At 36.5% G+C, this 26,572-nt stretch overlaps 1 protein-coding gene and 1 non-coding gene across 3 annotated transcripts in view; both read right to left on the bottom strand.

The window, feature by feature from the left end:
- The window catches only part of Kdm5b (lysine demethylase 5B), a 76,079-nt gene that overhangs the window by 13,414 nt on the left and 36,093 nt on the right, over nucleotides 1-26,572 (bottom strand). Inside the window, exons 5-20 of one of the 2 annotated variants that reach the window (XM_076872847.2) lie at nucleotides 25,164-25,298; nucleotides 22,419-22,515; nucleotides 22,010-22,119; nucleotides 20,639-20,797; nucleotides 18,925-19,044; nucleotides 16,811-16,969; nucleotides 15,433-15,614; nucleotides 14,108-14,270; nucleotides 10,946-11,065; nucleotides 9,891-10,085; nucleotides 6,449-6,630; nucleotides 6,167-6,291; nucleotides 4,806-4,956; nucleotides 4,540-4,654; nucleotides 3,465-3,820; nucleotides 2,077-2,215 (exon numbers count right to left, since the gene is read on the bottom strand). In XM_076872847.2, coding sequence (XP_076728962.1) covers nucleotides 2,077-2,215; nucleotides 3,465-3,820; nucleotides 4,540-4,654; nucleotides 4,806-4,956; nucleotides 6,167-6,291; nucleotides 6,449-6,630; nucleotides 9,891-10,085; nucleotides 10,946-11,065; nucleotides 14,108-14,270; nucleotides 15,433-15,614; nucleotides 16,811-16,969; nucleotides 18,925-19,044; nucleotides 20,639-20,797; nucleotides 22,010-22,119; nucleotides 22,419-22,515; nucleotides 25,164-25,298 — 2,508 coding nt within the window. The remainder of the gene's footprint in view (nucleotides 1-2,076; nucleotides 2,216-3,464; nucleotides 3,821-4,539; nucleotides 4,655-4,805; nucleotides 4,957-6,166; nucleotides 6,292-6,448; nucleotides 6,631-9,890; nucleotides 10,086-10,945; nucleotides 11,066-14,107; nucleotides 14,271-15,432; nucleotides 15,615-16,810; nucleotides 16,970-18,924; nucleotides 19,045-20,638; nucleotides 20,798-22,009; nucleotides 22,120-22,418; nucleotides 22,516-25,163; nucleotides 25,299-26,572) is intronic. The other variant, XM_076872846.2, reaches the window with a different exon arrangement.
- Nucleotides 26,328-26,428, bottom strand: LOC143379747 (small nucleolar RNA U13). The gene has a single exon (XR_013088527.1). It is a non-coding gene; the product is annotated as a small nucleolar RNA U13 (small nucleolar RNA).

The following is a 26,572-nucleotide window of genomic DNA, read 5'->3' as shown; positions in this document are numbered from 1 at the left end:
AGAGAGTGAGCATGTTTTGGAGTGGACTTTTATTGGGGGGACTCTAGATTCTTTAGAAATTTCCATCCAATGAAGGTCAAGAAGGGCAGGGTTACAAGGACAGGTAAGGTAACTCAATTCCTGGGGAAAGAGGAAGGCACGCCCATGCATGGAGACACATTTGGCTGCATTTTTACTACCCTCAAGATTGGGGCTACCGTCTTCAGCCACTTAAAAGTAGTCAGATCAACAGGGATGACTGATAGTGCCTCAACCGATCAGGAGGGAAAAATGCTGGTCACATGATGTGACAGCCTCCCACAGCTGGGCACAGCTGTGCATGCTTATAATTCCAGTGGCTCCAGAGGCTGAGGCAGGAAAAAGAATACTCCATAACCTTCTAAAATAAATAATCTAACTATCAAGTGGATTGGTTTCCTGTTGTTAGTCAAATCTATGTAAGAAAAGGCAAGGCTATTTTTTTTCAAGTAAGAAGCAAAACTTGCTTTTTGGTCTTAAGGACACTATTGCAAAGAAATGAATGCAATATACCTATCCAGAAGCATTTCCTTGCTTTCTGATTTAAATAAGCTAGCCTCTCCATTTGCATAACCTCACCTTCTGGTTGCTACCAATCACTGAGTGAAAAGAGGGCCATGACTACAACTAATTACTATAACATCAACAACTATGGAGAAGAGCCTGCAACTACAACTCCTTGGGTGTTTACATGCATGTAAAATACTTTTGTCTTGCTAGGATTACATTTTAATTACATAATATCCCTCAAACAATGTATCTTCTTTTAAGCCCTGTTAACCAGAACAGAGGCCCAGATATTTTGTTGCAAACATTTATCTACAAATGTCCCATTTGGTATTTCTTATTAACAAGTGGTCAATAAGCATCAATTAAAATTACACAAATATTTAGAAAACAAGAGTGTTTTATTACTAGAATCTGAAAAGAAAACTTGAGGCTCTTTTTCCTCCCTCAAAAGGTCCATCAAACCTACAATAATTACAAAGATAAAAGAAGACACCCATTTCCCCCACCAACTGCTTTTCAAATTGTTATCCAGCTAAAAATTGGGTAAATCATAGAAGGCATTTTTTCTGAACCTTACTAATGTTTCAAGTGAACTGGAGTTGGGGGTGGAAGGAAACACAGCAGACAGTACTGAGGATTGAACACAAGAGCTCATGTATTTTAGGCAAGGCCTCTATCACTTAGCTACATTCCTAGCCCAAATATAACTCTCTTTTTAAAACTTTATATCCAAGTCAATAACATCTAGCAAAAGGCCACATAGTTACTTAATTGGTGATAATTATTTTGTATATAACTTTGAAAGACATTTTCTTTAGGTGGGGGGGGTGAGAGGATAACCTTTTTCTCTCAACAACTTTTTCTTTTCTTTTTTTTCCCTTGATCTGCAACCAAGTACTCAAAAAAGACTCCAAAAAGTGGGTTGAATTGTCTATGCTTTAAATATTTGATCCAATTGCTCAGGATAATAACAGGTAAATATATCCCAAAAGGCTGAAAAGAATCAGTATTTGGGTCTCAACTCTTTAAAAAAAAAAAAAAAAAAAAAACAATCTGTGTAGTGAAATGATTCCACACATCATCCTTAATAACATGTCAATTATTAGCTGGGAACCATGGCACACACCTGTAATCTCAGTGACTCAGGAGGCTGATGTGGGAGGATCCCAAGTTCAAAGCCAGCCTCAGCAACTTAGCGAGGGCCTAAACAAATGAGCAAAACCCTGTTTCAAAATAAAACATAAAAAGGGCTGGGGAATGTGGCTCAGTGATTAAGATCCTTGGGTTCAATCCCTAGTACCAAAAAAATATATATCCTACTGTAATTTTATTACTCCAAAACAGGACTGCCTACCACTAACTGAAGATTCTATTCCATTTATTTCTAGTACCAAAAAACAAAATCCAAAAACCAACATGCGCACGCGCACACACACACACACACACACACACACACACCCTCTCCCCCAAAAAAACCTGCTTGTCAATTATTGCTCTTCATAGATGCACTTACAAATCTGGGACATTTTCTTTTGTTTTTAAACCAACCTGCAGAGCCTCGACATCCTGAAGCCAGTCTCTGGCTTTTTGCACTGAATCTTTCAGGGCTGCACCATTGGGCAGATATGCGGGGATCTCCTCGATCTCCTTCACAGCTGTAGCAAGGCTGTTCAACGAATGCCGTGGTCTACATAAATTAAACAAAAAGACTTCTCAGCATTTTCTATGAAGGTTCATTTTTCTTAAAGCTAAAACAAACCCTCATTTTAAAAAATAAGAAATTAAGTATGGCAAATAAATCTGCAAATGCAAATGGCACTGGTTATTAGATATAAAATTAAACTTTAATTGCTCTATAATCACAAATAGGATTAAAAAGCAAATGAATCAGTAAAGCATTTAAGCTCTACTTGGACCCGATCTTATGATGGTATAAACTCAAACTTCCATCTGCAGAAGGTAAACAACTTACTGACAGACATCTCTTCTACGTTAAACTAGATAAACTGTCAAAATTGAGAGTTTCACTAAGGACAAAGAGAAATTCTACAGGATATTAACACATTCAAAGCAGAGTACCAAAAATTGCTCTGTTCAAAGACCTCTATTTTAGGATTACAAAAGAATGTCTATAGGGCTGGGAATGTGGGTCAAGTGGTAGCGCGCCTGTCTGCCATGCGTGCGGCCCGGGTTCGATCCTCAGCACCACATACAAACAAACATGTTGTGTCTGCCAAAAACTAAGAAATAAAATATTAAAATTCTCTCTCTCTCTCTCTCTCTCTCTCTCCTCACTCTCTCTTTAGAAAAAAAAAAAAAAGAACGTCTATAACCTAGATAATTTCAATGCTTTATGTTGTCAAGAGGACCAACAAAAATCTATCAGAAAAAGCAAGAGTAGGAAGAAGCTTCATTCTCTCTTCTCCCTCAGATGGTTAGCCTGTGTATAATCTAAATCTAAACCTCAAAAACAGATAAAAGTATCCTGAATTACTAAATCAACAGCACAAATGTACAGTCCTGTTTCTATAGAAAAGCTGCATTATCTACATGTTATCTCTCAGCTATTTCTCCTAAGACTTCCTGACACCCCACTTATTGGTTTAAACATTTCCACCTATTTGTAAATGTTTTCTTCTCTTGAAGACAGTCTCATTGGGATCCAGAAAAATTTCATTAAATCTTATCCCTAAAAGAGGTAGTTCATTTAAATCATTAATTTCATCATGAGTAAAATAAAATAATAATAATAATAATAATATTCTTCACCTAAGTTGCAAAGTAGGCCAAAATATCTAAGCTATTTCCACATGTATTCTATATGCATTTTAGCAACTGAACACTTGCAAAATGCCAACAAATATGCTCTCTGTGCTTTAAAATGTAACTATCATCCAACCTTCCCCAAGATAGGGATATGGGTTTACTATTTTTACCTGGCCTTGAGAAGACTCTTGGCTTTGTCATCCCAGTGCTCTGACACTGTAAGCAGTTCTTGCAGCCGGGCCATAGCTTTCTCCACTGCCGAATATGGGGCCAGCCCCACTCCCAGGTCTATGAGACGTCTCATATCATCTAAAGTAAGGGAGCTGGGATCTAGATAAGCTTGCTGCACTTCTTCTAGCCAACGGGCCTGCTCCAGGCGTATCCGCATCTCAGCAAGCTGTGGAAGTTCAACATCAAATTCAAAGCTAACATCTAGCAAGTCCTGTAGCTCAGCAGCACTAGGCATTTCCTCAGAGAGTAGTTTCTGGCTGTGTTGTTGGAAGTCTTCTACACGGTTCAAGAGATCCTAAAAGGAAAAAAGCAAACAAAAACAAATTGCATTTGGTGCAAATGCAACAAATTACAAGCTGTCCCACCAAAGTAGTAATTTCAAAGTCAGACGTGGTGGTGTACACCTGTAACCCAGCAAATTGGGAGGCTAAGACAGGAGGATCCCAAGTTCAAGGCCAGCTTGAGCAACTCAGCAAGGACCTAAACAACTAAGCAAGACCCTATCTGGAAAAAAATAAAATAAAATAAGGGCTTAGGATATGATTCAGTGGTTAAACACCCTTGAGTTTAATTGCTAATAAATAAACAAGTAATTTCAGAAATTGGCTTCTTTCAGACTTAGAATCTTTAATTCACATTCAATGTGATCTTCTGACATCATCCCTCCTTGATTTTACTAATAATATAAGTAAATGAGGCAACTAACATAAGCCAACTGTAGCAAGTTTCTTGCTAAAACAAGAGACTATGTTTAAAAAAAAAAAAAAAAAAAAAAAAAAAAAACCCTTACACCAACTGTAAGAACTAGCTGGTGGTCACTTTCAAAATGAAAATTTTGAATTTTCTCTCTCTTCTACAGACATAATAAGTTCTTTATGCCCACCCAATTTTAATGTATATTAAAATTTATTTGAAATAAATGAACAAAGTAATTAGGAAAGAGAATTTAATGATTAAAGTTTATTTACAGAACACAGAATTAATAATGTACTCCCACACATCCTCTATAATTACCTTTAGCAGTGGTGTTTGACTGAGGACACATGGAAGAGCATACAACTGTGTCACAAATTGTCGGAGTTCATTCACTGTCAACTGATTTTGGGATTTTCCTCCACCAGATCGATATCTGAAGAAAAAAAAAAAAAAAGCCCAAGGAAGCTGTATGAGAACCTTATTCATCACTCAGTTTCCAATGTCAAAGAAATCTGGGACAGAAGGAAAAATCAGTTAAAACAGGTTTCCAAGTTTAGGTGACAAAAATGATCAGAAGTACATACCTAGTTTGCCTTTTGCCATTAAGCAACTGCTGGGCAACAGAGGCACACTTTTCTGCATCTTGTGTGACTAAGCGAAGGTGACGCAAAAGATCATTATCTGGGAATTTCTTTATTTCCGATTCTTCAATTAAAGACTTAAAGCTGACAAGACCTAGGAATAAAGAAAAAAGTCACCTTTTTATAATTATTATATTTATTAGTACTGTCATAGAACTGAGAGGGAGAGATTGCTTTTATCTACTCTTATCTATAAACATAACTTGAACACTATTGCAATGGTCATTAATAAATTGTTCGTTTGAAGTGGGCATAGTGGCATAAGCCTGCAATCCCAGCAACTTGAGAAAAGCTGAGGCAGGAGGGCTGTAAGTTCAAGACCAGCCTCAGCAATTTAGCGAGGCCCTAAGCAACTTAGTGAGACTATCTGAAAATAAAAAAGGGGGTTGAAGATGTGGGTCAGTGTTTCGATGCCATTGGTATCAATCCCCAATACCAAAACGTAAAAAGAAATTGATTACTTAAATAAACTTATTCATTTGAGTGGGGGGTGGGGGTGGCAGCTGGGCAAGAAACTGACTGGCAGGGGTGCAGTGCAGGAGGTACTGGGGATTGAACCCAGTGCCTCACACATGTGAGACAAGGGTTCTACCAATAATAAGTTACAATCCCAGCCCTCTAGCCCTTTTGAATTTGAGACACAGTCTCACTTAGGCTGGCCTCAAACTTGTGATACTCCTGTCTCAGACTCCCGAGTCACTGAAATTACAGGCATGCACCACCACGCCTGGCTGGAGAAAAAGATTTTAAACAACTGTTTAGATGTGGTCTTCAATATGAAAATATTAAGATCTACTCAAGATGATACACACATGTATGTATATGAGGCTGAGGCAGGAGGACTAAGTTCAAGATCAATGTGGACTACTTAGCAAGACCCTATCTCAAAGGAAGAAAATAAAAAGATAGGGATATAGCTCAGTGCTAAAGTGCCTCTAGCTTCAATACCACAAAATAATAAATAAATAAAAGCTTTCCCAAGATTCTGTGTGAAATGTAAAATGCTTTCATCTCTGAAACAAAGAGGTATAAAAGGTTAATGTGTTTCCTAACAATATTGTTAAATAAACTATCAAGCACAATTCATATATTAAGTCATTACTTTGATGTAAGGGCATCTGCTTTATTCACTCTTGGGTTTTAAATGTGTTGCCAATGCTCTAGAAACCTGGCTGCACAGAGGTGGTAACCAAGGATGACTTCAGCTCTTTCTAATAATCTGTTTTGTTGATAACTTTAAGTTGTCTGCATCACAATCAGCCCCAATTTGCTATTCAGCAAGCCCCACTTTCTGTGCCACATACTTTTCTTCTTATTGATTTTTGCCTCCAAAGCTTCGTTCACATTCAAGGCCCATTCATTGTAAGATTCTGCTCGAAGCTTCAATGCATTCATCATAGGGTAGAGATCATCCAGAGTGTATCGATAACTGGAAAGAGAATACCAGACAGCTTTCAGACACATGGCTCTGGAGAAAACTTAATGTTTTATACTTACCATTTTAGCCCGAGAACAAGAAGATCACTGAGCTTTTAATAAAGATTCCATGCTATTCATAAAGGGGGGAAATCATTCATCTTACTTACCGCAGTTTATATTTATAAGGAGGACAGGAACACAATTCCTTTACATGATGCAAGCAAACAAGCAGGCCAGGTTTACAAGAGCAGGAGATGGCAGACATGAAGCATGTTGTTTTGCACTTTATACACTGTCGCTCATCATCTGGCAACAACTCAAAATCCATTCTCTCCGAATCAATTATTCCCTAAAATGAAGTAGACTTTAGAGACTTCTAAAGGACAATATCTCCTTGCCCCCAAGACTAAACGAAAAAAAAAAAAAGTCTTACCAAAATACAGAAGCAGGGCAAAAATGTGTGGAATACAAAGTAACAAAGGACCTCCACCTTTTTGAATAAGGTAAGGTCTTATGTTTGGCTTTTCTGATCTAAGTATAAAAACAGAATGACTAACAATGAGTAGCTGCTTATCCTACTCCAAAATGGCCTTGTCCACGTCTTCAGCAAAGATGGGGATAAAAGAAATAGATGAGCTTTCTATTTATGAGAAAATGCTACATAGAGCTTCATAATGATATTCCTGGATAATCTATAAAAAGAATAAAAATAAAAGAGCAAGTGGGAAAGATACCCAAGTAGTAACTGTTTACTAAGTGGTCTCTTATTTTTTTACAGAAAAAGTTATCTGCAGTGATATCATTATCTCATGAGGTTATAAAATGTGTGTAATAGAAGAGACTAATTTCAAAGTAAGACTCTCAAGGGAAAAGAGCCTTAAGCAGTGAATTTCACCTATATTCTACACCATCCAATTTTTAGAGGGCCCTAGTGGGATGTATCTATTGCCACTCAAAGCCTAAACTCTACCACCTATTCTAATTATCTGCTTCTAGATCCAAATCCAACTTGAAAATGCCAGTCCTGAGCCTTCTGTTTTATTTTAACCTTTTGGCTATTTCACTTCTAACAAATATATTGACCAACAAAAACAAGGAGAGTAAGGAAAATGCTAATTAATGGTTTTTATTATAAATATGTAATTTTTTTGTCTTACATCTATAATTGAGAATGTCATGAATGGAGACAGTTAAAATTTTTTGTTTAAAATAAGATTAGCTACAATTACTAATGTATGAGCTTAGTAGGTCACTTAAATCCTCTGGGCATAGCTTCTCCAACTATAAAGTATCAGGGGAAGGTAGATATCCTGCAACTAATTCATAATGGACCTCAGAGAGTCAACATTTCAGCACACACCCAAAAAAGGCACATTTTTTAAAAAAATTAACTAAATTCTACTTGAAGACTTGTCCCCAAAGATATCCATTAAAAATCTATTAGAGGGGCTGGGGATGTGGCTCAAGCGGTAGCGCCCTGGCCTGACATGTGTGCGGCCCGGGTTCAATCCACATACAAACAAAGAAGTTGTGTCCACCGAAAACTAAAAATTAGATATTAAAATTCTCTCTCTCTCTCTCTCTCTCTTTAAAAAAAAAAAAAAAAAATGTAAAGGATTGTTGACAGCCTATACTTGTACAGTTGTTTTTTGTTTTTTATTTTTAAATCTACTAGAGGGCTGGGGTTGTGACTCAGTGGTAGAATGCTTGCTTCGCACGTGTGAGGCACTGAGTTTGATCCTCAGCACCACATAAAAAGATAACAAAAAAGGTACTAAAAAAAAAAAATCTACTAGAAATGGCCAGGCGCAGTGGTGCATGCCTGTAATCCTAGTGGCTTGGAAGGCTGACACAGGAGAATCGTGAGTTCAAAGCCAGCCTAGGCAACACAATGTGCTAAGCAATTCAGTTGAGACCCTGTCTCTAATATAAAATAGGGCTGGGCTCAGTGGCTGAGTGCCCCTGAGTTCAATCCTGGTACCCCACCCCACCCCCGCAAAAAAAAAAAATCTACTAGAAATTAAAAGTGAGTTTAGTGAGGTTGCAGAATACAATTAATCAGTTGTATTTTTACATGTTAGCAATTAGAAAATAAAAAACTTTAAATGCCACTTATAATAATGCCAAAAAAAGAGAAAAACATAACTATACCATGTTCATGAACTAAAAGACTCAGTATTGTTAAAAGTATCAATTATCCCCAAACTATTTATAGGTTTAATAAAGTTCCAAACAAAATCCTAATGAGTCATTCTGGTAGAAATCAATCAGCTAATTCAAAGAAAATAAAAGAGACAAAACTATTTTTAAAATAAAGAACAAAGTTGTAAACTAGGCAAAGTGGTGCACACCTGTAATCCCAGAAACTTGGGAGGATGAATAAAGAGGACTGCAAGTGAGACCTTGGCTCAGAATACAAAATACATAGGGGCTGGTGATGTGGCTCAGTGTTAAAATGTTTGCGTTCACCCTGGGTTGAACCCCCAGCCCCCAGTAGGGGAGACAGGGGTGGTTTTGTAAGATACAAAATTTTAAAACTTCTTAGAAAATTACAATAATGAGGAGCATATGACATTAGCAATAGGACAGATGTACATATGTATGAAGTGATTTTCAACCAATATGCCAAGGTAACAATGAACAGAGATACTTTTTTCAAAATCTGATGCTGGAACTAGACATCCACATGAAAAAAAAAAATTAACTTTGACCAATACCTTATCACACAACAAAAATTACTTGAAATGGATCAAAGGCCTAAATATAGTCTTCAAACTATAAGATTCTAGTCAGGAGTGGTGGCACACGTTTATAATCCAGCCACTCAGGAGACTGACAGGAGAATCTAAAGTTCAAGACCAGTCCCAGCAACTCAACAAAAAAAACCCTGTGTGTGTGGGGGGGGGGGGTTAGTGCTGGGGATGCAGCAAAGATAGGAAAGTAGGACCCATACCCCCCACCCCCCACCCCATGATCTACAAAAGGAAGAAATCTGGCTGGGGATATAGCTCAGTTGGCTGAGCGCACACCTCGAATGCACAAAACCCCGGATTCAATCCCTAGCAGAAGCAACAACAAAGGAAGAAATAAAATGGACTTCATTAAAATGAATACCTTCTATTCTGTGAAAGACAGTGCTAGGAGAACCAAAGATAAACCAGACTGGGAGAAAATATTAGCAGAACACTTATCTGATAAAGGACTGGTATACACAATATATAATGTACTCTTAGAACAATCTAATTTAATAAATAAAAAGGGCCTAATATGGGCTGGGGTTGTGGCTCACTGAGAGGCACTGGGTTTTATCCTCAGCACCACTTAAAAACAAATAAAATAAAAGGTATTATGTCCATCTACAATTAAAAATATTTTAAAGGAGGGGTATAAACTTTTGAATATAAAGATAGAGAAATAGGTGGCAAATAAGTCCACAATAAGATAGGCAGTAAATAAAAACAAAAATGATATATTACTATACATATATTACTATACATCTACTAAAGCCAAGAAAATTAGATACACTAAAAAAAGCCTTCTTAAAGTGTGTAAGAACTTTAATTAAAGTTATACCCGGATGATATGCAATTAGTTGAGGAGAAACCTTACCAATTTACGAACAGTCTCCCTTAAGGCTTTCTCATCTTCAATCATAATGGCCATGTCTTTCTGAACAGTTGAAGCCACTACAACATCTAGTATATCAGCCTTAGATGCCATCTTACATATCATCTCATCATGGGAAAACACACAGTAACGGTGAAGCAGGCGGTAATGCTCCACACACTGTCGGCCTAATGGCAGCTGTGTCGAAAGAAAGCAGGAGATACATTCATCTTCTATTTCCCAAAACTTCTAACTTGTACTATCAATTAATCAAATGTCACATTCTGGGTTAAAACATTTATCAACTCTAAAACCAGACTAAGATACCAAGACTAGACCCAGACCTTATATATCTTTGCATCTCAAAGATCTGGCATATTGGGTACGTACCTTAGTTGAAAAGTGGTATTAAAAATATCACCAAATATCACACTATAAAATATCATACTAGCATGTATGAAGGCAATGGAATCTCAGCACCACATATTTTTTTTTTTTAAAAAAAAAAAGGTCCATCAACAACTAAAATATACTTTTTTTAAATATTCAACTTTATAACTAAAGGAAACCAAATGTGTCAGTAAATTGCAATACTGTGAATAATTTAAACCAGTATGGACAAAGTTCCAGACCAGAGTTGCAGAATATTAATCAATAGCCTCCTTTCATCATTAAGTCAGGATACTGAAGAGGCTAAAGAAGGTCACTTGAGCCCTGGAACTTGGGGTGAGCCTGGGCAACATAGCGAAACCCCATCTCAAAAGAACAATAATCAAAAACAAAAAACAAACAAACAAAAAGTTACAACAACAACAAAAAATAAAGTCTTGCTACAAAAGAAAGAAAAAGTTAGTGGAATTAAATAATTGTGATTATATTACATATGCTTGATTTACAATGTGGTACAAAGAGCCTTATCTCTTTATGGACTGGAAAACAATTTGCAGACTGTCCAGCTGAACATCAACGGGTTATAGTAACAATATACAGGGCAGGTTTGAAAGCATTATATTCCATTTCCACAGTTAGAAAAAGCTCACTAATTTGTAATTACATACCCAGTCAACAGTGCAAAAGTTAACAGCCTCAGCAAAATTAAACCCTTGGTTAAAACCACTGTGGTAAGCTCTTGGAAATGTAATCACAAACTCTCCAGCACACTGATTCGTTCGATAAACCTAAAAAGACAGACAATTAGAGATTTTTGAGGTTCTCAATTACACTCTCACCAAAGATAAAAATTTGGACATAAACTATTAGGTGATTCTCCAAAACATGAAGCTTTCTGCCAGTTAAAACTGAGGAAAAAAAGAAAAAAAAAATTATAGATAGAATGTCACCTAATTTCTGACACAAGATGGAGCAAGTACCCCAGGCTACCATAGTTAGTTACTCTGAACAAAAAATATGGCTTCCAATACAAAACTTTGACCACATCCAGGATCGATTTTTTGATCATTTTTCTAAATACAGCTACCATAAAGAATATCCTACTGAGTATGATGGTGTAATCCCATTATCTCAGACGGTTGAGGCAGGATGATCACAAATTCAAGGGCATACTCTGGAAGGCAAGCAAATTGGCAAGACCCTGTCTCAAAATTTTTTAAAAAATTAAAAAATTTAAAAATAAAAGTGTTGGGGATGTGGCTCAGTGGTTAAGCATCCCTGATATCATTTAAAAAAAAAAAAATCCTAATGTAATTTCATTAGCCCCAAACAGGATAACCTACCACCAGCTAAAGATTCTATTTCAAGAATATCATAATAGGGCTGGGGTTGTGGCTCGTGGTAGAGCGCTTGCCTAGCTCATGGGAGGCCCTGGGCTTGATCCTCAGCACCACATAAAAAACAAATAAAGACATTGTGTCCAACTACAATTAAAAAATTTTTTTTATTATTTTTTTCTTTTAAAGAATCTCATACAGAGCTCTTCCTGATTTGGATCTCAAATTTACTTTCTATCATTCCACTCTTTGGATTAACCAAACACCAAAAGCACCTGTATTATTCAAGGCACACAACTTTTACACTGAACTTACATAAGAGCACACAGCTTTTTAAGCCTCTATATCTCGAATTTATGGTTGTTCCAACTGTGGTCAAGACCCAAAAAAAATCAGAAATTCTAGTGATGGGGCCCAGACATATGCATGGTAATGACTCTATTAGGATTCTCATAAAGACAGCTATGTCACATGAGCAAAATGCTTTCTATCTGAACTACTTTCTTCCTCTCCTACTCTTTGCCAAACACTGATAAGCAGAAGTTCAAACTCCTACTTCAGATGGCATCTAATTTATAAGCCCTTTCTGAATCTCAATAGTCTACTTGACACTAACAAACCACACCACCCTTTCCATTTTCTACATAAACTTTGTCCCTTTTCCCCTTAAATTGTGAATCCCTACTGCACAAGGAGCTCACAAGGAGCTCATTCATCTATTTTGTTTGTTTGGGGTACAGGGCATTAAACTCAGGAGTGCAAATTGGCAAGACCCTTTTATTTTTGAGACAGGGTGTCTCACTAAGCTGCTTGGGACCTCACTAAATTGCTGAGGCTGGCTTTGAACTTGTGATCCTCCAGCCTTAGCCTCCTGGATCACTAGGATTATAGGTGTGTGCCACTGCACCCAGCTTATTCATCTACTTCTGAGGTCCAGAATGTAGTCTTGCATGATTTGCTCAAACACTAAAGAACTAGAGCCAAGTCTCGCATTGAGCAAGCTACTTTTGACAAATGGGGCAAGACCAATCCACATTGGGCGGGGGCAGGGACCAATGAGCAAAGTACTAACAATGAAAGTATGGAAGAATTTTGGTACTTATTGGTCATTATTTTATCAGTTATAGCCCATGCATAACTTATGATACCTCAATGAAATGTCTTTTCAGTCTATTCCCATTGACTGACTAACCTGTGAAGCCAAAACAGATAAAATTTAGGTCACAGCAAGATCAAGAATTCACGTTAGGGCTGGGGTTGTAGCTATGTCACAGAGCATTTGCCTAGCACATGTAAGGTATTGAATTCAATCCTCAGCACCACATATAAATAAATAAGTAAAACAAAGGTATTGTGTTCATCTACAATTTAAAAAAATAAAAATAAAAATAATTCATTTTAACAGTATTAGTCTATCATTTACATTTTATTTAGCTAATTAGGATGGACTCTTCAATTCCATACATCTCAATATAGACTCCCAGGCTGGGGATATGGCTCAGTTGGGAGTGCTTGCCTTGCATACACAAGTGCACAAGGCCCTGGGTTCAATCCCAAGAACCAAAAAAAAAAAAAAAAAATCAATATAGACTCCCAAAATATCTTCAGAGTATTCTCCAAAAGAAAGCAAGCATATGAATGTTACTTTATGTAACAGCAATCTCAGAGAAAATATCCACAGCACCTTCCAAGTCAAGACTGGGAGCCCTGAACAAGCTCAAGACCTAGAAGTAAATTTTCACTTAAAATAAAACTTGGGGATAGGGGTACAATATAAATAATTTCTATCAAGAATGATACTTTGGTTCACCATTCAAAATGAAGATCATATAGATTCAATATAATTATTTTTTCAAATAGGGACAGAATATAAAGAATTCTAACACCACTCTATTTATAACAAAATCTAGCCATTTTCATAGTAAACTATGTATACTGACAGATCATTTAAGTTTTTGTTTTAGGGCTGGGGTTGCGGCTCAGCAGTAGAGCGTGGAAGGCCTTGGGTTTGATCCTCAGCACCACATAAAAATAATAAAATAAAGGTATTGTGTCCAACTACAACTAAAAAATATTTAAAAAAAAAAAAAGTTTTTGTTTTATTGATTGTAAGACTGAAGTCATAAAAAAAATTCAGTCTAGAACATATTAGTGGTGAGAGTTGCACAACCTATGAATATACTAAAGCCACTGAATGAACAATGAGAAAGAAAAAAAGAAAAATATCACACTTTTTTTTTTTTTTTTTGCAAAGCAAGGCCATTCAGTTATCCAGGTATTAGCTGCAACAAATCAGTTTCTGTGGTATTTGAGTGACTACCCCCACTGGGTTAATGCTATATATATAACACCAACTTGCATCAAGCACCTGTTTCTGCTATGAAGTATCCTATGGAAAACAGGTAACCAAATCAACTTCATTAAAAAGTAAATAATAGGGAATAAGTGGTGAATTAGTAAGTCTGAGTGATAGGAGGATTAACCAGAACATACAGGCACTTCATGAGTCATCAGGGTATTGGGGTTCATGATGGTCACAAGCTGATGGAGGAGATCTGGTTGGGACACAAAGAGCTCTGGAGCTAGTTTCTTCATTACATTTTCCAGCTGCTCAGCAGCATACCCTGGGACTCCATACCAGGTTTTTGGCTCACCCCTGGAAAGAGATTATAAAAATAAATCAATCTGCAATACCAACACAAAACAAAATGTTAATCTGTTCATATTTTTCAGACCTTGCTGTGTAAGACTTAGTTACAAAGGAATGTTCAAACTGAGGAAGTATCATTATAAATGTGATATGAACATATGTAATGCATTTTCTACCTTAAAGTATAAGTGTAAGCATGAGACTTTCTAGCTGAGATCCATTCCTTTCCCAGCTCCCACTTTTAACTAACCCTTTAAAAAATGCAGATATTCAGAATTTTTAATAACATAAGGGATCTACAGGATATGAAGTTCCACGGTTTCCTAAAGCAACTGACAAGAGATGGCAACTCTCCATCTTCCTCTTCCCTTGCCCATTCTGACAGATGAGGTTACATCAAAAATGATAAGGCAATTAGCACTTCTAAAGAGCTCTTATTCTTCAAAGCATTTTAAATTGTCAACCAATTAATCTGTAACATCCCTGTGAGGTATGATAAATATCATCTTCACTTTACAGCTGGGAGTAACTGCCCAGGGAAGAAGAACTGATGCCATACATATATATGCCATCTCTTCTTTCTTGTGGTACATTCTTGAATTCCTTATATAAGGATTTAAGTGAATTATGAATCTTCAAATATTTTTATATTTAGAAGCAAGATGAATAAAGGGGGAAAAACAGATGTGAAGAAATGGCTTTGAGAATAGAGGTCCAAGTATCTGCATCCACAAAATTCACAGACACAAGGATGAGGTTCCCTCAAAGTGTTGTGGTGACAGAATTCCACCCAACAAAAAGGAAGCTGGCATCCCAAGGACCTGGAAGATACTATGTACCTATAGCCTGCCTCTATTCCCAAATTGCCATTGAATGCAATTTTCTATAGGAAAGTATAGTCCAAAGCTTTTTTACCATTCTATGAGTAAAAACTCACTCCACAGAAACAGGCTACACTTCTCAGGCTACAGTGTACAATTCAGAGGATCCATGTACTTTCTAGGAAGCTTTATAAACTACTACTGCCTTAATAGGAAGCCTATTATAATAGCAGTGAAAAAAACTAGCTCATCAGTCTTCAAACATAGCTGAGACATATTTGAGAGGAACAGAAAGTTTTTCTACCCGGTTTACATACTGCTTATAATTTCTATGTGGGATTTCTCACCAGTGCAGGTAGTTGATGGAATAGCTCCAATGGTCTTCAATATGCCAACAGAATGAAGAAAAGCACATTCCCACATACAACCAAGGGAGTTTCATGCCACATATATCAGCAGTAATATGGGCAAGGACAGACTGCTCCATCACTGGCATATTGTTCAAATTCCAGCCACTATCAAGATATTCCTAAAAATAAGAAAAATGAGGATAAAGTTTTAGCTGTACCATGTTAATACTTTAGAATTCTGTTTCCAAAGGCTGTCTGGAAAATAATTTCCTTCCAAATAAAAGGGAGCGGGAAGTAGAGGGGTCAACATGCTCAATTTTAGGATGCCCGTAGATTAGTTCTGCCTCGTTTAAAGCTTTATATAAATGGACTTGTTCCAGGATTGATGGAAAAGGCTGTAATCCCAGTGACTTAAGAGGCTGCTGCAGGAAGACTGCAATTTCAAAGCCAGTCTGGGCAATCTAACAAGACCCTGGATACAGAGATACTAAAGTTCAAAAGTAGGCAAAGTAATCTACGGTATTGGAAGTCAGAATAGTGGTTATCCTGAAAGAGGTAAAGTAATGAAGGAGAGAGGGCAAAGGGGGAGTTTGGGGGGGGGGGATTCTTAATTCTTATTCGACTGCTGGTTACATGGGTGTGCTTAGTTTGTGAAAATTCATCAAGCTATAGATATAGGATTACCCATTTCCTGTGTGTGTTAGAATATATTTATATATTTATTTTTTTTACTTCCTAACAGGATAGAAATAATTGTTTTAAGAAACCTGATGGTGTAGAAAATAGACTCATAGACATTATTTTAAGATAAATAAATAAAACTCTTAGATTTTCTTCAGAAGGAGAAATTAAATTATACAATTATACAATTATACAATCTGAAGGCAAAGTTATTTTCCCTTATCACCATGATATAAAACGTAGTGGTACAATTAGGAATAGAATTGTTCTATTGTCTTCCAACTTTTCTTGAAATCACTAAAAATCTGGTAATTAAGGATCTGCTGAAAGTAATAATAAATTACTTCAAGGACCAAACAGAATTTCAATAAGTACTTAAACTTTCAAGCCACATACATGGACTTTCATTTTTTATAATAAGGATGCTGGGGTTGGGGGGTGCTGGCTGGGGTTGTGGCTCAGCAGTAGAGCCCTTGCCTCGAATGTGCAAGACCCTGGGTTCGATCCTCAGCACCACATAAAAATAAGTGAAGTAAAGGTTTAAAAAAAATGATCTCCATTAAAAAATAATAATAATAATAATAAGGATGCTATTAATCCAGTAGCAGGCTCTTTAGATCAAGGATATGCTGAATCATAGCTTTAACTGCACAAGTCTCCCTCAAACTAAAAGTTCCTTACTACTTGGGCCTACCTCTTCCTCAGGTGAAAGTTTGATTTTTCCATCTCGAACAGGAAAACCACTTCCAAATTCCTTTGAAGCAATATCAGCTCCATATTCCACTGTGACATCCTCTTCGATAGTGCTTACCAATCGCCAGAATTCTTTCTCAACCAGTTCTGTGGGAACCATCTAAAAATATAATAAGAGGAAAAGGTGAGTTTTCTTACTTATTTACAAACTGCCTATGACTGATGTAACTAGGTGAATTAATGACAGGAATCATGGACCAGACTTCTAAGGGAAGATTCTCTCCATATCATTCCATAATTGATCCCAGGCAATTCAGGAAACATCTTTATTTTCTAAAAGGAATTTTATAATTAAGGAGCATTAAGAGTTGGGTACAATGGTGCAATGCTTATAATCCCAGAGACTCAGAGTCTAAAGCAAAGATTGTAAGTTCCAGGCCAACCTGAGCACCTTTGTGAGACCCTGTCTTAAAATATAAAATACAAAGGGGCCAAGGATGAAGCTCAGTGGTAATACATGCTGTGTTCCATCCTGGTTACCAAAAAAAAGAAAAGAAACGGCAACATAAAAATTAAGAATTCAGGGGCTGGGGATGTGGCTCAAGCGGTAGCGCGCTCGCCTGGCATGCGTGCGGCCTGGGTTCGATCGTCAGCACCACATACAAAGAAAGGTGTTGTGTTCGCTGAAAACTAAATTTTATATATATAAAAAGATTAAGAATTCATGTTCCTCTATCATGAACCTGGCTATGATTATAAAAAGTAGCTAAAGAATGTAAAATGCTGATATTCAAAAATTGGGAATGTTTGTCTTTTCAGAAATGTAGTACACAACTTGGTTGAGGACAGTATAAAAATAATGGTCATCTGTGTTTAGAATGATGCTTTATACTTCAAGAGGCTTTTGAACACATTGTCTTTTGAGTCCATCCATTTTTTCTTTTCACTTTATATGAAAAGAAGAGTAAAGTAGGCAATGATGATTAAAAAAAAAGAGAAGGGTGCAGAGTATGAACAAAAAGAACAATTAATTTGGGCAGAATGCCCTATAAAAAGGCACCAGACTGTCAAAGATCTGTTGATATCTGATTTGAGTACACAGGCAAGTAAGTAACTTAAACATCTTTCATTTTTAATTAAAATAAAAAGCCAACCATAGATAGGTTGCAAGTCACTAGAATTGGCTGAGCAAAAACTGGCAAATACTATAATATACAAGGAAACAAAAGACCTAAAAATTCAAATGGAGAATAAACATAAGCCAATTAAATAAACAAACATTTTAGCTAATGTTGGTGATAATAAAGAAAAACAGGCTCATTAATATATACTGCTGGATGTTGGGACTGGGAATATAGCTCAGTTGGTAGAGTGCTTGCCTTGCATGTACAAGGTTCTGGGTTCAAATCCCAGCACCACACACACAAACACACACACACACACACACACACACACACACACACACACAAGTAAAGCTGGAGTGCCATAAATTGATGGACCTGTGGGGGTAGGGTAAGGAATAAATATTCTTATTTATGAGAACATTAGATCTCAACAATCATTCAAAGAACATAATTCAATTACAGAGATCAACATGGATGAAGTGTTTTGCTATAGCATTTACTTAGAACTGAGGAAGACCCCAGCTTTAAATACCCAGAATTACTAAAAGAAACCATTTAGTTTTGTCATATTCATTTGATAGACTATTAAATGCTGAATGAAGCATGCTTATAGTGCTAAGTGAACCAGGGAAAATTAAAACCAGAATCCTATGAAGTTCATAATACTAACTTACATGCAACTAGCTAATATACAACAAATGCATTCCCAAGGCAAAGCACACAGCTTGGCACATAGTAAGTTGTCAATAAATTTTTGCTGTATTCTTTAAATTACATGCGTTGGGCTAAAGGGACTGTAGGTGATTTTCTTTATTGCTATTTTTACTACTGCTACTGTATAATCTCTGTAAAAAAGGTATCTCTAGTGAAATTCTTAGATGAATCAGAATGCATTTTATTGTGGAATTTTAATATCATTAAAAATTAAAAGTGTCATTTCTGTCTCCAAAGTTATTAAAATCCTCTATCAAAGCAGTAAATGTGTACATACATGGACTGGCATGTTGAAGTAATCAGATTTGAATGCATCTGCCATTTCCCCAAAAGTACGAAGGGTGTAGTCCCTGGCTGCTTGTTCAAAGCCAAATGCTTCTTGTGGTTTACTACATTCCTGCAAATAAAAAAGAAAGTTTGTGTTCTAGGTGGCACCTGAAAAATGTCAAGTCTACAAGTCTATCTGGTCAATCATCAAAAGGACAGATTTTCTTCTATGCAATGTCTCTGTTTAAAAAAAAAAAAATCAATCTGCCTGAAATTTGAAGGGTGTTCTAGCAAGCAAATAAAATATTTACTTAAATAATCACATCTTTGAATAATTTAAATCTCTATAAAGAAGCATCCTAGGCTGGGCATAGGGAAGCTGAAACAGAAGGATAACAACTACCAGGCCAGCCTGGGCAAATAAGTGAGATCCTATCTCAAAATAATAAATTTAAATGGGGGGATATAAAGCAGTGACTAGGAATATAGCTCAGTGGTACAGTTACCTGAGTTCAATCACCAACTATTAACTCTTTGTCCCCAAACCCACATACACACACAAAAAGAGGCAGCCTAAAACCTTGCTTCTTTCAGAACCAAAAAAAATGTTTTCAATAATGAGAGGAATAATGTCCTTCAGAGAGTTAAAACTAAGAAAAAAATCAACACATATCATCAAAATAGAGATAAAACACTTGATGGAAGTAGAATGACTCTCTGAACAGCATTAGTTAATTATATCCTAACTATGCCATCAAAAACAAACACTGAGCCAGGCACAGTGGTGTATGCCTATAACCCCAGCAACTTGGGAGACTGAGATAGGAGAATCTCAAGTTCAAGGGCAGCCTCACCAACTTAGCAAGGCCCTAAGCATCTTAGTAAAATCCTGTCTCAAAATAAAAAATAGAAAGGATCAGCAATGTAGTTAATTGGTAAAGCAGCCCTAGGTTCAATCCCCAGTACTAAAAAAATAAAACTAAACATTGAGAAGTTAGCAAGCAGTTACAGGTGGCCCTAGATTATAGAAAATTAATGAATTTGAATATTCCAGACCATCTTGCAAGTTCAACCCTATTTTTTTCAAAATATTTTTTAGTTGTTGATAGACCTTTATTTTATTTATTTGTATGTAGTGCTGAGGATCAAACCCAGTGCTACCACTGAGCCACAACCCCAGCCAAGTTCATCCCTATTATCCACCTTATTATATAATCTAATCCTAATGCAAACATAGTTTTCAAGTGACTTCTTCATTATAAATAGTATAAAATAATCCTCATAAAAAGTGATGGCAAGTATCAGTAACTACACAAAAATACTTTAAAAAGTAGATCACTAAAATTGCTTATGTAATTTCATTTGTTTAAAATAGAAAAGAGTCTGGATGAATATACACTGATATGATGGTTATCTATGCACTGTGAACTATATCTCTATTTTCAGTTGTTCAGTGTTTCAAGAATTCTTGCTAAGAATATGCAGTGCTTTTTACAATGAGATTTTTTTTTTAAAGCAATGTAATTATATCTTACATTTTTTTACTTTTTCCCCCCTTCTCAGCCACACTGTGGAATTTACTTCTAAGACTTCTATCCTATTCAGGGTCAATCCAATTTTCTTCCTGGACTTCACTATTATCCATTGCCAAATCTAAACCACCAGGCAAAGAAAAAGTACTCCAGAAGACATTTTCTAATGTTACCACTGTCTTTAATTTTTACCTGAGCCAAACACTTAGGACACCTCCAGTCTCCCTTGGGAACATCATGGAGTGGTGGAATCAAGCAAAAGGTATGATAACTGTCATCACAGCCATCACATAAGAGAAGCCGGTCCTCATCATTTCCACTGCCACACAAGAGGCAGACATACAGGTCCACCTGCATCAATGAAAAAGAGGGTAGAACAAAGCAGAATGAGCTATTACTTGATTTAGTGAAACTGTAAGAATGAAATGGATCTAAGACATGTATGTAGTCTTTCCAGCCTGCTTCCAGTTGTACAACTTCTAAAAAGGATATTTAAAATAAAAAAAACCCTTCATTTTCTATAAAAGGTATTTCATAATACTTCATGCAACCTCAGTTCCAAAATGTGATCTCCCAAGTTTCTGAATATTTTTTCTCAATTGTCTTATATTTACATTGCTACCTTTTGGTAGTTTAAAAATAAGTCTTTCAGGGGTGAGGTTGTGGCTCAGTGGTAGAGTGCTTGCCTAGGCCCTGTGCGGCACTGGGTTCTATCCTCAGCACTGTGTTTATATACAATTAAAACAAGTATTTTTTAAAAAGCTTATGACCCAACCTTAAAAGAAAAAAAAAAAGTCTTCTAGAAGAATAAGGTGCTAGGTAATAATTACCCGCTAACCAAAAGTAGAATTTATGAAGGAAAAATTCAATTTTGCCATTTTTAAAAGGAGAGAAGTTTTAAAGTTAATTAACTACATTAAACTACCACTTCAAATTCTAATTAAGTAAGGGTCAGTGTTTAAAAGTTCCCCCAAAATACCCAGTGGTGAGGTATATTTACCGGTTTGGGAGCAGGAAAGAGGGCAATCAGAGCCTAACACTCTAGTTTCACTTTAAACAAAAGTGTCTAACAGAGTAAACAGCTCCCCATCTCTGCCATGTCCTACCCACTAATCCCTAGGCTCCTTTCTTCTTCTTTCCTTCCTTTCTCTGTTTTATATTTCATTTCTTTTTTCTGTTCCTTTCCCTTGCTAGATGGAAAGTTGGAAAACACCAAACTGATTTTTGACATAGCCTTCAGCTCATTTGAAGGTAGATTCGTGGATTCAATATATGATACAGCTCGTTTACTATTCAGTGCTCAACAGAATGTACTCTAGAAAAACAGCTGCCCCTACCACCTCCCCATATTACTACACTGTCTTTATAAGGTTCGTATGTATTTCTTCATTTACAAACTGATAGTATAAACTGACTCAAAGAGATCTTTTCATTGTCAGGCAGTAAGTTGACCTAACCTAAGTACGGCACAAAAGTATAAGCTTCAGGGTAAAGAGACTCAAAAGGAAGATGAAAGGAGAAAAGAAGAAATGGGGGAAAAGAGAAAGGAAGAAATCAACTCACAGCATTGGTGGATTTTTTAGATCGACTCTTGGGCTTTTCCTTCTCACTTTCTACAATATAATCTTTCTTCTCAGTGAGTTCTTGCTTGACGTTACTTTTCATTTCTTTATCTGTGGGAGGCAATCCAAAGTTAGATCTTTCTGTATTATGCTGTTCTCTGCTTCCTTCTTCACCCCATCACCTCCTTCTTCCTTCTTTTTTTATATTGGGGATTGAACCCAGAGCTTCCCAAATCTAGGTAAACACTGAGCTACATCCCAGGAAATTTTATTTTATTTTGAGACAGGTCTCACTATGTTGCATAGGCTGGTCTCAAACTTGTGGTCCTCCTGCCTCAACATCCTAAGTAGCTGGGAATACACCATACCCAGCTATGTTTTCTTTCTTATTCATGAATAAACTTTCTTACCATTTTCACATTTTAGAGTTGGACAACCCATTCGACGTCTCAGATTATGAGTTCTGGCTTCTGTTGTCTCTTCTGGTTCTACTTTAATATTCATGGCCTAAAAGAAATTATCATATACATGAATACTTACTTTAAAAAGAAAGAAATCTTTAAAGAATATAAACTGTACAGGTTTATATAATCTTACAAACTATATCTGTTAATCAGGAATTCAAAACACACTTCTCTCTTCCCTTGGAGACCACCTCATCTTTGAAACAACTCTTTTTTTTTTTTTTTTTAATGTTTTTTAGTTGTAGATGGACACAATACTTTTATTTATCTTTATGTGGTGCTGAGGATTGAACCCAGTGCCTCACTCATGCTAGGTGAGTGCTCTACCACTAAGCCACAACCCCAGTCCTGAAACAACTCTTACTTAAGGTATAAATGAGAAACTTAAAAGTTAACATAGTATTCTCCACTATTTTATGTTTTAAAAAATAAAAATAAAATAAAATAGGCCCTTTCCCCACCAAAAATAACAATGAAAAATCAGGAACAAATTATGGGAAACATTACTACCCAAATTGGAAACAACTTTTATTTTCCTCCTGGAAGCTTATTTATTTTTGTTGTCTTCTTTTCAAGGTCTACCAGTATTCACAGAAAATTCAGCTTCTAAAATTTTCTTCAATTCTTTTTACAAACCATCATTATAAACTATACTTTTAACATCAATAAACTATTAAGGACTTCCTTCTCATTGAGGGTATATAAGCCAGTCTTGGTTTCTATTGTTTCTCAAAGTACTAATATTTATTGGGTTTTGTTGTTGTTGTTGTTGTTGTTGTTGTTGTTGTTGTTGTTGTTTGTTTCTTTTTGTGGTGCTGGGGATTAGAACTGAGGGCCTTGTGCATGCAAAGCAAGCACTCTTACCAATAGAACTATATCCCCAGCCCAGTACTGATATTTTTTGGGGGAAAAAAAACTGTTAACCTAGTAGTGTTTCTGAAACTATCACTTTGCCCTTGTTCATTCAGGTATATTAAGGATGTCCATAAGTAAGAGATTTTCTTCTGAAGGTGTCACTGAGGTAAGATGTAGGCATCCATATCCTAGGACATGTGTCTCAGTTATTTTATTATTTCTTTTATCTTTTTTTTTTCCCCCTTTGGAGGGGGGTGTCCAGGGATTGAACTGAAGGGCACGTGACCACTAAACCACATCCCCAGCCCTATTTATATTTTATTTGCAGACAGTGTCCCACTTAGAGTCTCACTAAGTTGCTGAGGCTAGCTTTGAACTTGTGATCCTCCTATCTCAGCCTCTCTAGCTGCTAGGATTACAGGCATGTGTCTCCACACCCGACTATTATTTCTTTTTTTTGAAGTAATGGGAATTGAACCAAGGGGCCTTGCTCATGCTAAGCAAACATTCTGCTACTGAGCTATATCCCTAACCCTTATTTATTTTGAGAAAGGGTCTCACCTATGCCAGATTGGAGTGAAACCTGTGATTCTCCTGCCTTAGGCCTCCTAAATAGCTAGAATTGCAAGGGTGTGCCACCATGCCCAGCTTATCTACACAATTATTTTTTATTAGAGCATTATAGTTACACATAGTACTTAGGTTTATTAAAGATCAAGGATATGCTCAAAAAAAACTGATTCTTTAATTAACAAACTTTATGGCTTTTGAATAACTATTTTCCTATTCTAGAAAAAAACCCCATTCAAAAAATGGGGTTACTAAAGTTTTTCATATTTCCAACTTATCAAAGTAAAAAAAACACTTGTCTTATTTATTCATTTTCTCAGAAAGCAAAATGGCTGAGTCTTTTTTTTTCCATCTTTGTCAATGATTATTAAATAGTCAAGAGATTGAGAAGTGTGGTTACTGCAATATGAAGCTTCTCATTTCTAATGTTCCCTATATATTCTGAATCCTAAAACATACATGCTATCAGACAGACTACACAGGAATCCAAAAAGTTTACACCTCTGTATGGAACAAGATAACTGAAAAAATATTCTTTCTTTCCAGGGAAACTTCTTATCAGTCTTTTTACTATTCTCCTGATTTTCCTTTTATTTCACCTCATATATTTAATGCTACTTTAAGCTTCCCAATTCTCTCTCAGCTAAGTATTTGACATTGGTCCCATGCTACTTTTCAGTAAGTCTAAGAATTATGGCTTTCACTCTCTAACCTGTTTTAAAAAACTAACAACTCCCCATCTTCACATCTCCCACCCTTAATCTCCAATGTATATCACCTTTGAAAGTGCAATGGGCAGGCTGGAGTTGTAGCTCAGTGACAGAACACTTGCCTAGCACATGTAAGGCACTGGGTTTGATCCTCAGCACCACATAAAAATAAATAAATGAATGTATTGTGTCCATATACAACTAAAAATTGAAAAAAAAACAAAAAAAAAAAAAAAAAGAAAGAAAGAAAGAAAGAAAGGGCAATGGGCAATCCAAATAGAAGCACAAGAACACCCATTCTTCCTAAGTATTGACTAGTTACAACTTCAGCAGCTATCCAGGCAACATAAGCCCAGAAAAAGCTCTTCAATTTCTTATCCCTTTGCTGGCACAGTTCCCACCACCCCCACCCCACAAGTGTAAATGCTGGAACACACAAAGCCTCCTTGTGTGAGATGAATAAGGTTCAAAACTATAAAAAGCATAGGTACAGTTGTTGGACAGCATAGCACCACAACTCCACAATGCCTGCTAATGGACCTGGCGAAGCTCTCACCTCAGCTCTCATGCGCTTCGCTCTTCGGGCTGGGGGACAGGTTTCTGAGGGCTGCACAGACTGCCTCTGGGGAATATCATGGGGTTTGTACTCCTTGTCCTTTGTGTCTGTGGTCAGGTTGGGCTTCTGTAGACACTAAACATAAAATAAATTGCATTAATGAATCTCCCTTCTTTTTTTTAATCTGGTTTTGATGTATTTTTACATGGTACAATTATTTATGTAGATAACATACAGGTCTATTTTTTAAAATCTAAATACAAAGACAAGTTTGCATCTGTTTTAAAAAACTAACAACTAATAATATACACACATGTAATAAGTATAACAGCTTAAATTTTTTTAAACAACTAAATTTGGTTTCTTCAATTTATTTCATTGATCTCATTAAGTCACAGGAAACCACAGCAGGTTCCAGACACTCCCAAAGAGCCATTTGCAATTTCCCTTGCTTGCAATTGTCAATTAATTGAAGACAAGTTGTTAAAAAGACCCCTAATATGTTCCAAAAATAATTTCCTACATTAAGACTATCTTATTTTTCCCAAAAAGTGTTTGGAGTGATAAAAAGGGGAATCCAATAGGTTTTTTACAATTTTACCATCTTGTAGTTTTAGAAATAACTAAGCAATGCTGTCACCAAAATATACCACCTGAATTGAGAAAACAGGACATGTGACAAGCATTCCGAGGTTTGCATATCTCCAACAAAGTCTATCTCACAAAGCAAAGATTAATCAGTAGCTCAAAGCAATAACTGGCTCATCATACAAGTCTCTACTTATTCACTTTCTCCTTTAGTTTAATTCTAAGCAGGCTAAAAGATGATATTTAATGCCAATACAGCATAACACAACAAAGTATCACCACTGAAGCTAATATGAATTTTAAGTTAGCACTTCCATTTCATAAGAGAACCCACAAACATCTTAAGCTTTCGGGAGGTGGAGATAGGAGATTAAACCCAGGATACTTTATCATTAAGCTACATCCACAGTCCTTTTATTTTATTTTGAGACAGGGTCTCACTAGGTTGCTTAGGGCCTTACTGTTTTAAGTTGCTGAGGGTAGCCTGCAACTTTAGATCCTCCTGCCAAAGGCCCAGAGTTGCTGGGATTATAGGTGTGTACCATCCTACCTTGCATGCAAAGCATTTTTTTTTCCCGCCAGAAAGGTAATATGCCATGTCATAACAAGGTTAAGAGGGAGGCACATCTCACACAGGAGCATGAACACCCAATCGTCACGCTTATGAACCGAAGGATCATGGCAAGCATTTTTTTAAAGTGAGTTCCAGCTAGGCAAAGTATGCACATTTATAATCCCAGCAACTCAGAAGAATCAAAAGTTTCAGGACAGCCTCAGTACCTTAGTGAGACCCATCTCAAAATAGAAAATAAAAAGGGCTG

This window comes from Callospermophilus lateralis, chromosome 13 (genome assembly GCF_048772815.1).
Source record: "Callospermophilus lateralis isolate mCalLat2 chromosome 13, mCalLat2.hap1, whole genome shotgun sequence".
Classification (NCBI taxonomy): Eukaryota; Metazoa; Chordata; class Mammalia; order Rodentia; family Sciuridae; genus Callospermophilus; species Callospermophilus lateralis.
Note: the sequence above shows the minus strand (reverse complement) of the source record. Positions and strands in the feature narration are given on the sequence as shown.